Source organism: Lycorma delicatula, chromosome 1, assembly GCF_047948215.1.
Source record: "Lycorma delicatula isolate Av1 chromosome 1, ASM4794821v1, whole genome shotgun sequence".
NCBI lineage: Eukaryota > Metazoa > Arthropoda > Insecta > Hemiptera > Fulgoridae > Lycorma > Lycorma delicatula.
This window is the reverse complement of record NC_134455.1, coordinates 81,781,775-81,795,740: the sequence shown is the minus strand read 5'-3', so window position 1 is coordinate 81,795,740 and position 13,966 is coordinate 81,781,775. Positions and strand designations below refer to the sequence as shown.

The following is a 13,966-nucleotide window of genomic DNA, read 5'->3' as shown; positions in this document are numbered from 1 at the left end:
TGTGTTCAGTTTCTAACAAAAACTGACATTTTTCTAATCATTTTATTGCAATTAAATTACTTTTATTATAGTAATTTTCTCACTAAATTAATCTTTAATAAATTTATGCTTCAAGTTACTATCACCAATAATAAATTCGTATAAAATTAATTAATAGCAATTACAATAAATTAGTTAATCACTTACAATCGTAAAATGTTGTCAATAAAGTTTCTGTAAATGTGCATTGTAATTAATAGAATTTTTGTATGTGTGTGTAAATGTTTAATTATATTTTAAAATTTCACTAAACACGACGACATTATTGTTTAATTTAGTTTTGTTGATGTTAAGTCGGTAACAAATGGTTATTTACATATGTTGTAACATATGTAAGTAAATATGCATTTTTTTAATTGATATTTTTTTTATAGATTTATTTTCATACTTTAATTTTCGGAAAGGTAACAGGAAATACATAATAAAAACATTAAAAAATAAATTAAAATACTATTTAAATTTTATAATTGATGTCAATTTAAAAACAAAGTTATCAATAAATTACCTTCAATTACGAGCCGACTTCAAAAATTCAAAATTTAAACAGGAAGAGTATTTTTTTTTACTTTCTAGCTAATTTTTTGGAAGCACTAATGATTCTTTATTTGAGATCTGTAATTTTACTTTTTTTTAATGAGCAAGCCTACAAAATCGGTATTCGTAAAAGAAAAATCGATTAGATTAAATTCAAAAGATGGAAAACCCGATAAAATTAAGTAAATGAATACAGCAAAATGACGTCAAGTAATTATTATTTAGCGTGAACTTATAAGATAGAAGGCTATCTACAATGATAGCTATACAGTCACCAAATTCAGCGTACATACTGCCTTCGGGCAGTATGGGAAATTTTGCCAAGAAGAGCATATCCTATATCTTCAGAGCAAGGGAAACACCTGTATATGTGTTAACTCTCCAACGGGATGGTGGGACCAGGCACATCGGTAATAATCAAATCCCGATAAAGAAGGCTACTCCACCGGCGGAGCAAAGCCGAACAGTGATTGTTAAGGCAGAAGGAAAAACGTACGCGGAGCTCCTCCGGTCCATGAAGGATGCTGTCACCAGCGAGGAGGCAAATAACGTCATCTCATTGCGAAAGGGCCGTAACGAGGAGCTCCACGTTAGGATACAGGGTGCAGAGAAAGCGGAACAATTTACATCTATCCTGAGGGACAAGGCTGCCGACCTTCACGTTGATATAAAAAGCAGAGCTGGAAGGAGAACTGTTGTGCACATCCGAGATGTCGAGCATGACACAACAGAGCAAGAGGTTATGGCCACCATTATAAATCGCGTAGGTTCTAGCGAGGAAGTCAAGATAACATCCATGAGGAAAGGTTTTGGCGAGACACAAAATATTACGGTCATGACCTCTTACAGAGCGGCATGCAAACTGGTCGAGGAAAGAATAAGAATCGGATGGATTAGTTGCCGGGCGTACATCCGGGAAGATGAAGACAGGTGCTACCGTTGTTGGGGCACGGGCCATAGAAGGCACGAATGTAAGGGCCCAGATAGGCTCGATTTGTGCTTCAACTGCGGTAGCAGAGGTCACAAGATAGCGGATTGTCTTGAACCTAAGCAATGCCTCGATTGTAAGAGCGGTGAACACAGGACTGGAGCATGGCAATGTAAGAAAAAATTGCATGATTAGGACTATGTTAGCGAATGCCAATAGGAGTATTCTCGCTCACGATTTAATTAGTCGTGTTGTTGCAGACAAGAACGTAGACCTCCTTGTGGTCACCGAACCCAACAAAGGCAAGGATCGGCAAGGACAGATCCTTGCCGATCTCCTGGAAACTGCCGGCTGCATCTGCATTAATGATGACACGCCCGCGTACGTAGCGAGAGGTCATCGGTCGGTGCTTGACCTCACCATCCTGGACTGTAGGTGGAGGAGGAATCAGTACCAGTGGATGGTTCTCTCAGAAGATATAGCAAGCGATCACCGCGCCTCTATCTTGGATCTGAAAGACGTAGATTTCAGGCGTGAAGTGCACTCCCCCCAACGAGATTCTCATCAGTACAAATAGAGCAAATCGTCAACAGGACTGCAAGTAGACTGTCTGATAGACATCAACAATCACCTGAGGCTTTATCTAATGTAATAAAGCAGGACAGAATGGCAGCTAACAATACAAGGAGGCGCTCCGTATATTGGTGGACTGCTGAAACTGAAGCAATGAGACAAGAGCTCCAGTCCCTTAGGAGAAGGAAACAACGTATTCTTAGAAATAACAGAAAAGGGTACCAGGAAATAGCCAATAGATACCTCGAGGCAAGAAGAACGCTCAATAAGGCTATTAAGAGACGTAAAAAGGATTGCTGGATCAGGCTCTGCGAAGAGCTTGACAGCAATCCCTGGAGCCAGGCATATCGTATTGTGACCAAAAAGTTCGGGAGACGTATGCCTATCCTCAATAAGACCAGTGTTGCAAGGGAGGTAGCCAGGTTGTTCCCGCATACAGTGCCTGATATTGTGAGATCCACACCTTGCGACAATAGAAGATTCACCATGGAAGAGCTACAACTTGCGGCGAGGAGTTTGGCAACCAAAAAGAGCCCTGGCCCGGACAAGATTCCCGCGGCAGTGATCAAGGGGCTGGTTCAGAAGGCTCCCTGGGAGATGCTCGAGATTGCCAGCCACGGCATGGAGAACGGAGACTTCCCCGACTGCTGGAAGGAGGCCAGATTTGTATTCCTACCTAAAGGCACCTCTTCGGAGGAAGATATAACCTATAGACCCCTGAGCCTCCTTAACATGATGGGGAAGCTAGTAGAAAAGATGCTGGCTGGCCGCATCATCAAAGAACTAGAAGAGGGAGCCGGAATCAGTCCTAACCAGTACGGGTTTATGCGGGGGCGATCCACCGTGCAGGCTATCTGCCGAATTTCGGGATGGGCCGACGAGGTGAAAAGAGGCACTTAGCGAACCAGGAGAATTCCACTGATGCTGTCACTAGACATAAAAAACGCGTTCGGGGCTATTGGTTGGGGTCACATTAATGACGCAATTGCGGCTAGGGGCCTCAGCCCGTACCTGCGTAGGCAAATTGAATGTTACTTGTCCAACAGAGGATGTCTGGTAGAAGCACAGGAAGAAACAGTACATTTTCAAATGCACGGTGGAGTTCCGCAGGGCTCTGTTCTGGGGCCGTTGTTGTGGCTGGTGATTATAGATGAACTCCTTCAGAAGGAGTTTCCTGTCGGCGTCCAGGTCCTGGCTTATGCAGATGACCTTGCAGTCCTCGTAGAGGGAAGGACGGTCTTGGAGGTGCGGTAGAGGGTGTATGCGGCCATCGAAACTATACAGGAGTGGTTGAGGTCCAGGGGTCTGCAACTGTCTACGGAAAAATGCCGGTGTATTGCCTTTACGGGTAGAAGAGTGCTAGAACCGTTCAATATTTCCATCAACGGTCATGCTATAGAAGAAGCGAATAACATCAAGTACTTAGGAGTTATCCTCCAGAAAAACGGTAGATACACCGACCACATAGTCAATGTATGCAACAAGGCAGAAAAGATGATAAAAAGTCTAAACATCATTATGTCATCGCAGAATGCCCCTCGGGCCTCAAAGCGCCGTTTACTGGCGACCACTGTCGTGTCTTCGCTTATGTATGCCGTTCTGGCCTGGTGGCGCTCTATCACCATCAGGCGCAACAAAGAGAGACTGGCGAGGACGCACAAGTGTGTGCTCCTAGGTGTTGTGTCCGCACACAGGACAGTGTCCTATGCCGCCCTGTGCGTGTTATCGGGTACACCTCCTATTGACCTAATCGCAAAAAGAGGGTGGAGAAGGCACAAGACAAGCCAGAACAAGAGGTCAGGGATGCTGTTTATAATATCTGGCAGGAAAGATGGTCGCAGGAAGCTGTGGGTCGATGGACGAGAACCCTCATCCCTAACATCAAGCCATGGTTGTCGAGAAGATTTGGTGAGGTTGATCATCACCTATCGCAGTTTTTTAGAGGACATGGTTCCTTCAATAACTACCTGCACAAAATAGGCAAGAGAGAAGAGCCAATTTGCACCTACTGCAACGAGATAGATGATGCTGAGCACACCTTTTTTGAGTGCAATAGGTGGGACACACTTAGACATAGTAAGGCACTCACAGGTATAACTCCAGAGACAACAATAGACTACATGCTAAGAAGCGAGTCAAACTGGAATAATTTTGCTAGTTTTGTTAGACAAGTTGTTGTACAGAAATACTCCGATGAGAGAAGACTTGGCTAGAATAGGACTGGGTGGACAGCCTTGCTGGTGAGGTCCAGCATGCTGCGGTGTGTTGGCACTGATGAGCCAGCAGGGACTCCACGGGTAACAGTCAGGTAACAGCACACTGAATACTGAAGGGACCCGGCGGCGAACTGGGTCTGGCGTGGTGTCCAAAAGGGCAATATTAATAAAGAACTCTCAAAAATAGCTAACCGGTAGGCCGACCTGCCATGCCGGTATACAGCCGGTAGGTGGGGAGGCCTATTTGAGTTTAATGACACTCCCCTGGGCGGCGTAATACCAACAAGTCGGTCCGGCCCAGGGGAGCTGAGAGAAAGAAAAAAAAAAAGGCTATCTACAATGCAGAAATGTACAAACTTTCAGGACATATTCTACTTGTAAAAATAAAGAAGACCAAATAATCGTAGGTTCGGAATTACTTTGTTAGCAAGCGTCGGCTAGCGAAAGAATTCGCCCTGATTTATGTGCCTTCGGTAAAAAAAAGTACAACGGGTTGTTGTAGATTTGTAGTAGTGTCTGGAGGTAAAAATACAGCTTTTATGTCTGAAACGTTTTCCAATACTTTGTGTGTTCGGCAGTTATCAATTAGCAGTAAAATGTCTCTTTTTTTCTTAGTTCAGCGTACCAGTTAAGGATTTCTGCTTCAAAATTTTTATTTGGATTTGTATTTGTATTTGGAGTCATCCAAGCCTTTGTATTGGCTAACTACGACGTTTTTAAAACAACGAGGACTTTTGATTTTTCAATGACTAACAGTTTTCTTTTTTTCATTACAGTCATATTTGAACACAAAAACAGTAAGCCTTTATGCATTCCGCCGACACATTTTTCTACTTTAAATTTAAATATTTTGCCTGAGTTAATTTATAAAATAAGGGCCTTTCATCGGCATTAAATATGTCTTCCCATTCATAACGCGATTTTATTAGCGGTCATTCTTCACCCAGCCAATTGCTAACGTCAGAATTATCTACGCTGTCCTCTTTACAGCTAATTTTTGCAAAAACGATTTGATGTCTGTTTTTAAAACGGTTCAGCCAAACATCATTACAAACAAACGCTTTGTTTTTAGCAAACTAGCAAAATTTTTCTGCTGAATCTTTAAAATAGGTTCATTTATGGGAACGTTTTTAATTGTCTTCACTTTGAACCACGTAATAGGAGCTTTATCCAAAATAATTTTTTTAACATAGTCTTATCTTCTTCACCTGGGACTGATTTTATTCAAAAGCTGTTCTTAAGTAATGACAGTTCTTCCAAACTGTCTTTGAGACAGTGGAAGTAGAAAGCCCGTAAGTTTTACACACGTAAGAATTAGATCGCCCGTTTTCTAATTCCAAAAATAATTTTTGATTTGACGGAAAGAATTTTTCTTTTAGCGCCCGACATTATTTCTAAACCTTACAAATTTATCAAAAACACCAAAACACGCTCGGAGAAAATACACTAACATCAGCCCGAGTTAAACACACGAATGTACTCGTACTGTATAAAGTAGCAAAAACCCCGTTTAAGAATCTACTCGACTGCAAAAGTATTCACCCTTCCCATCACCATACTACCTGTATAAACTTCATAATAGTGGAGGAATGGAATTTCCCAAAATCCAGAAATATTCATTAGACAACTACACATGGCTTACTACTGCATCTGGGCTGTTTCTTATTATCCAGTTTCAGTTATGGTGAAGAGGTCATCGCTTCCCTAGTCTGAACCTGTGTTTTAAAATTATTTACGTTTTTAATTACTCAGGGAACAAATTTATTATTCGAAAGAAAATAATTTTCTCGTTATAACTGACCTCTAACTTCGATATTAAACTAACTTTACTGTACATTAATAATACAGGAAACCAACTAACTTTTTTATTTTTGTTCGTTACAACCGGATTCTCGTTACAAACTACCTCGTTAGACGCGACTTCTACTGTAATACACTAAACATCATAAAGAAGTAGTCGGAAATAGGAAATACTAAAACTGCAGATATACGTATGCTGTGTAGAACTTTTGCAACGTTTAGCGGGAAAAAATTTCAGTATTACCAACCAAAGTTTATAAAATTATATAAAAATATATAAGTGTATTGCATTAATAAAATAAAACCTAACTAAAACGATCAAGTTATAAACGAAAAGTCTGGTAAGACTTTTCCAAACGAACATTCGGTATTAATGTAGTAGGCGATTTACCTCTGTAGTTATTTAGTTAGTTCTTAGACGGCGCCACTGAAACGCTGTATTGGAATAAGAAATTAAATACAAAAAAGAACGAATAAATGGACTAATTTAAGAATAAATAGAATTCTTTTTATTTAATTTAAAAATCCATTAAGTTTTCTATCTCATTAAACTTACATGTCTCTCAACTTTACAAAAATAAAAGCAAAAGTACCAATCGCACACAGCGTGATTTGTTTTCCCAGTAAATTTCTGATTATTCATTTGGCAGTATATAATAATTTGGGCAGTTCCAATAATATACAAGTTTAAATTAACAATTAATGTAACCCTCCTTATTAACACGTTGATATGTACTCTTGATCTTCCGGCCTACCCGGAAGCCATCATCAGGAGTTGAAATTAATATATTTAAAGTCAAAAGTTTAAAAAATCATAGTTAAAATTTAAAACCAGTCATGATTGTACCGTTCCTACGAGTATACTGAAGGAATATACATATACTCTGGTGGATTAAAATGAAATCAAACGGAACCATGTTATCAAAGAGATAACATGGTAAATAAACATTTTTAAACTTTTGACTTTAAATATATTAATTTTAACTCCTTATGATGGCTTCCGGGTAGGCCGAAAGATCTAGAGTACATATCAACGAGCTGGTAAGGTGGATTACATTAATTGTTAATTTATTCGTTTAACATGTCAGCGATACCATGTTTGAGAAATTAATATACAAGTTCCAAAATCTCAGATAAAGATAGTTTGCTATTAGAACTACTTCTAATATCCTCAAATGTAAAAAAGCGTATGGTTTTCTTATTGATTGATACGTTTGGCATCCTTTGCAGGAACATCTCAGGCTTTTGTATTCTTGGCCATTCTTATTTTTCCTTGTAATTTCCCGGATTTCATCACCACACTTTTGACAAGCAGGAAGGTTATTTTGCGAAGGGAGTAATCGATGTTAGCGAAGAAATTGAATGAATGAATGAAATTGAAAGAATTTGCATCGTTGACTATAGTTCGATAAAACTCAATAACTTTCATATTCAAACGTGCAATAAAACAGAGCGCTAAAGAAAAACCGATTTTGATAGTGCGTAAAAGACAACTGCAAAATACAACTGATTTCAGTGGCGCCATCTAAGAACTGACTATAGAGGTTGATCGCCTACTACGTTAATACTGAACATTCTTATTATTATTACTCTTCTCTCAATTATTAATTAATTTCTAACAAATATTTTGTAACTTCTATTTATCTACATACATTAAGTTAACATAATTTATTTATTTCGTAATTTGTCGGCTTTATGGTATATATTTTTTAATATTATTAACAAATTATTTTTTAGCCATTTTGGGGTCTTACATTGATTTACAGATTTTATATTTATCTATTTTATACATTTTAGTAAACCGTATGTTAGTGCATTTGAACCAGCTTAGCTTACACCGTTACGACGTAATGATTATTACAAAATTTTAATTTTGGCAGCCATTTTTGTATATTTTTAATCTTCTAACAATGCTCAGTCCGAATCCAAAATCAGAATCCAAGACAAAATGTGTTCATACACATACACACATATATATCGACTCAATAACGAACTTTTCGTTCGTTGAATAAAAGTAAGCAGGTAAGATAAGGCAAGGTTTGGAATAAATGATTAAAATCGTCAATAATACAGGACTGAATAAAGTAAGATTTGGAACGATTTAGATAAGACTACTTCTGAAGTAAAGAAGTAATTATAAAGAAGGCAAGTTTTGGAAGTGACATCAGTTTTTAAATCAAGAAAATTGTGTAAGATTTTTGGTGGAACAAATTATATGCTGGAAAACACAGAGTGCATTAATGGCAAAAAGTTAAATTATTATTTTTATGGATAAGATCACTTTTGGAGCTATACGATATGTATAACCTCAGTTTAAAATTAAATTTAATGATAAAAATAACGAGTTGAAAATTATTACAAAACTAAGCACGCTAGATTTTAATTACAGCAACGAATCAATAAAGCTGAACTGATCAATGAATTTAAGCGTAAGTATAATACAGCTTGAGTTAATAATTTAAAAAATGAGTAGGTCTACAAAACTCGCTATCGGTACGAAAAAGGTAGAAACCCTTATTCTACAGATTTATTTTTTAATTTATAATAACTGGATGTTTTAAAAATGCTAAATAAAAAATAAGCGGTTATAGTTTGGCTACACCATTTTTGTTTTAAAACTTATACTGAATGCTTACCTCCAAACTTAATTTTGAAGTTAACTGGTGAAAATCTTCTGATTGTTGATCTGTTAGTGCCTCTCTAAATACTTCATTTGTGACGCGAAACTCTCCGCTGATCATCACAACACCTGGATCAAAAATAAATTTATAAAATCAGTTGTATATATTACTTTATTTATATATATATTATATATATATTTATATATATATCATCGCTGTATAGCAACAAGGTAAAAAGTACTTAAAAAAAGATTACTACTTTAAAGATTACGGGCGCTACATCGGCAAAGCTCTAAACATAAAACCAAACTCGTTAAAAGAAAGATTATAAATTGATTTGTGAAGAATAATAATTGGAATTTAGAGTAAGAGTGAAATTGGTATAAAGAAATATTTGGTTCATCATAAATACAGAATATTTATAACTAACGGCTTCCCGCGGCTTCGCAAGCGTACTTGACGTGTAGCTTGAACTTTTGACGCTCGTTTGATCTTCAGTTTCGGCAGCTCTGGATGCTGCTTGACGTTCAGCTTGCGTTTTTTTTTTGCAGCCTAACACTGAACGATTGAGACCGACAATGAGGTGAAAAACGGGTGAAAAGGAGATAAAAGATGAAAATGTAATTCACAATCACAACGGGGTACAGAACAAAAGGTTACGCACCAGTTTTCAACTTTGATTAATAATATCTTCGAACTAAGAAGGCTGTCAGAGCCGGACAAATTGCATTTTGTAGCAAATTCTACGGATTTTCAGATAATCACCTATACTTTGATAGATTTCTTTACAGGTTTCGAGATATTCGCAAAAAAACCGTAAAACGGCCACGTTAAAAGTTTTCTTAAGTGGTGAAAAAGGGGAATGGGGTACATTTCAGTTTGAAAAAACTGTAATGTAAATAACAATCTCTCTCTTGTTTGGAACTGTTAAATGTGTAAGATTTCATCATGATCGGAATAAGACTAAATCTGTATAAAAGACAAACATGTATTATTTACAAAAACATTCTTTTTTATATACATATGTGAAAGAAGATAAATATAGTATAACAAATGTGTATATTAAATAATCAGATTGTTTTTCAACTTAGAGAAAATACTGATTGGAGCGCTTAGGGCTGAAACCTGGATATGTCTGAATTTAAATCAAAAACACAAATATTCTCCGTAGTTCAGTTCACTGTGAGTCATAGTTTAACATAGTTGTGTGCTAGAATAATGCTAAGTTTAACAAATTAAACATCGTGTAAATTTGAGATTTTAGTAAAATTGTACGAGAGATATCTCGAAGTAAAGACCGCTGGGAAATTTCTCTCCTTAAGGATGGTGAACCTGTGACGTTCATGGCAACGCTAGTAATGTACACACTGCATTGTGTGTAAGTTGTCGCGTTGTAGTATCTTTGATTACATGTGAGTTATTACGTTATAAAATGAATAAGAAAATTGATGTTACTGCCGACTGTGAAATACGTGGAGTCATACGTTTTTTAAACCAGAAAAAATTTAAGCCTGCTGAAATTCATAGGCAGTTGGTTGCTGTGTAAGGTGATAATGTAATGAATGAAGGAAACGTCCGAAAATGGTGTGAAAGGTTTAGAAATGACAGAATTAATGTGCATGATGAAGAACGTTCGAGGAGGTCCTCGATAATCACCGAGAACTTGTTGAAACTCGTCGATGATGAAGTCAGAAAAGATCGTCGCTCAACGATTTCCGACCTGGTCCTTCTTTTTCCGGATGTTTCAAGAGCTGTTATTGGTCTCATTATTCGTGACGATTTAGGCTTGTCATGCTCAGAAAGGTTTGTGCACGCTGGGTGCCACGCATCTTAACGGAACGTCACAAAAAAATCCGAATGGAATCTGCTTTAGAATTTTTAATAGGCTACATAGAAAAAGCGGATAGTTCCTTAATTCAATTGTTACCGGTGATGAAACATGGATTTCGTGTTACACGCGGGAGAGAAAACGGCAGTCAAGTGAATGGCGTCATTCTCAATCACCAACTAGACCAACGAAGGTCAAGCCACAGCCGTTTGGACGCAAACTGATGGCCACAGTATTTTTGGATCGGTTTGGCATACTGCTGATTGATTTCATGCCACGTGGAACAACTATAAATGCAGAAGCCTCTACGTAAACCTCTACTGCGAAACTCTACGTAAGTTTCGCTCGCCATTCAAAATCAGCGACGTGGGCGGCTAACTGGTCGTCCTGGCCAGTCGTCCTGCTGCACGATAATGCACGCCCACATGTTGCGGGTCCGACACTTTATTTAATAGGACATTTGGATGGGAAATTAACGATCACCTACCGTATAGACCGGATTGCTGCTTCTGATTACCGTTTGTTTGGGAAATTGAAAGAATTTTTCAGTGGTAAGCAATTTGAGGGTGACGATGAACTTAAAAATGGTCTAACGGTCTTTAGAGATAACCTCTCGTACAAAACACCAACAAAATATTTTCAAATGCAAACTGAGGCTTAAAGGAAAGGGGCGTGTGTCTCATGCACGTGAGTTTGAGTGGCACAAAAGATTCAGTGAAGGAGGTCATAACTTGCAAAACGATGAACAAGCTGGATAACCTTCCACTTCAAGAACCGTAGGAAAAATTAGCCACGTTATTCGAGGTGACCGCTGACTGAATGTCTGACTTTTTTCTTTTTTTTTGGGCGCACAACGAAGGTTCATTATTAGCGCCCGAAAGCAATGATTCTACAGTATATAAACTAATTTTATAACAACATATGCTAAGAGTAAGATATATAAACTAAATAACAGAAAAAGAAAAAAAAAGAAAATTAACAAGCAAACCGCACAATAACACAAGAAAAATAGGAAAAAGTAAATCACAATAAAATACTAAAAAGCACGTTACAATAAATATTAAATAATCGAATATAGATGTTTGACTTTAGCAAGCATGATATTCGACAACATCCTAATGTTGTTTCCTAGAATATTTCGGATGTAAGCTCCTAATCTAAATTTCTGACAATGCCGCATAACAAACGCAGTCCACAAGGATGTGGTGTATCATTGTTAGTTTGCAGTCGCAGCAAACACAAACGGGTGAATTGGTCATAACAGTTGTCATGAAAACTGAATCCGTGAAAATTAATGAAGAAACTGCAAAGAAAACTTTGCGTGAGGATCTCAGTATTACAAAAGTACCAACCTAGATGGTCGCTAGGACTCTCACACCAAAGCAAAATGAACGCCACAGGAAATTTGAGCTTGTATATTGCATTATCTTGATGGTGACTACAATTTTTAAAAAGAAAAATCATCATTTGTGACGAAACCTGGATCTCCAGTATGATCCTAAAACGAAACGATAATCAATCCACTGGAAAATGAAGTATGATCTATAAACTATGAAAAGTAGCTCAACTAAGCAAATCCAAATTCACATGAAATCCAAATTCCAAAAGCAAAAATCCAATATTTTTTTATTATGGACAAAATTTTGAAAAAAAGGGCTCCAGAAAGTACATCAGTGAATCGGAATTATTTTAAAGAAGTTATGACAAAGCTGAAAGAAAATATCAGAGAAATTACTAGACGTGTGGAAAAATGAAACCATTTTTCCATATTATGTGCGCCAACTCATACACCACTTTCTGTGAAGCAGTTTTTGGTCAACAAACGTATTACTATACTGTAAAATCTTCCACAAGTACTAGATTTGCCATCAGGTGATCTTTTTACTTTTCTAAAAACTGCAGTCTGTACTTAAAGCCATATATTTTGAGCCAGTTGATGGAGGTAAGAAGAAAACTATAGATATTTTATTTCTTGAGAAAAGAGATAAATATTAAAAAACACGACTGCCAAAAAAAAAAAATTGTTAACAAACATTGCTCTTTAATACAGGACAATTAAAGAGCTTGCGGGTGACAATTTTGTATATAGTATAAATTTGTTTTCAAATTTTTAAAATTATTTAAACATATATACATATTTACATAGCCTATGACTGTCCCGATAACGCAAGAATTCTAACGCGGGGTCAAACATTTAAATCGGCTCAGCCGTTGAGTTGCTACGGTATAACAAACATACATAAATACATACACTCTAAATATATTACACTCCCTTTTGGGCAAAAAATATTTCAAGAACATAGTTAATATAAATTTGTAGTGTTAATATTGATATCGTTAAAATAAATGAAAATGTACAGATCACATTATTAAATGACACCTTTTCATAACTAAAAGGTGCCTCGCACGTGGTGCTCGCATTACCTCATCACTCTAGCCTCACACGCAGTCCCCACGGGAACTCTATTATTATTAAACATAGATTTTTTTAATTTACTTAATATTACTTTATTTTATTTAACGTAAATTTAATTCTATTATTTTTGTTATATTATTCATTCGATTGATTCGAATCATTCAGTTCAAACCCAGCTCACACAGTGATACAGGCTCAGAATTCAGAGTTCATTAATTCAATTCATTAAAGCTTGAATTCAACCGGAAAATCTCCACTACTAAATACATGTATTATATATATATAACAATCCCGGTAACATAAGGATTCCAACGCGTCATACATCTAAATCGGTTCAGCCGTTGAGCTGCTACGATGGAAAAAGCATACACACATACGTACGTACATTACACTTTTGGAGCAGTCGTGTAAAAACAGCTAAAGATACAGATCTGGTCCATATCTTCGACATTCCAAACAAGACTACATGAATGTGTAATTGGGAATGGGAATTGAAATTGAAAGGGATAGGATTTAGAAATGAAATACATTTAAATAAGGATGAATTATTGTGCAACTGTCGTTATTTAATAAGACACTTCGTACTTTGTCTGTATTTGCCATTTGTGATTACACAAGGCATAATTTGATTTGGTTTTTTAAATCTGTTTTCGGTGCGCTTTGTTCAGTCCTATACGGAAAGGTTTGGGAAGTACCCACTAATTTAATCCGTTTCATACCCCTTAAGTATAAAAACAGGCACAAAATTGTCAGACTTCTTAATTTTTGCGATCTATTTTAACAATTTCAATCATATCTCAGCTATTTACAACAGATTTAAATGGCCACCATTTAGGAATTTTCGAAGTGAAAATTTTTAAACTTATTTATTTTGTCTAAGATGGTGTTGGTTACATGTGTACATCAAATTTCATTAAATTATTTCTGTCCTACCTTAAAATGCAGATTTTAATTGAAAAAAAATACAAAATGGCAGACGATAGGAAAATTAAGCCAGACAGGGTATTTGTT

General features: G+C 36.8%; 1 protein-coding gene across 2 annotated transcripts in view; it reads right to left on the bottom strand.

The window, feature by feature from the left end:
* The window catches only part of LOC142319602 (uncharacterized), a 294,827-nt gene that overhangs the window by 40,085 nt on the left and 240,776 nt on the right, over window positions 1–13,966 (bottom strand). For both annotated transcript variants that reach the window (XM_075357074.1, XM_075357083.1), the window contains one exon: window positions 8,727–8,839. In XM_075357074.1, the coding sequence (XP_075213189.1) occupies window positions 8,727–8,839 (113 nt within the window). The remainder of the gene's footprint in view (window positions 1–8,726; window positions 8,840–13,966) is intronic.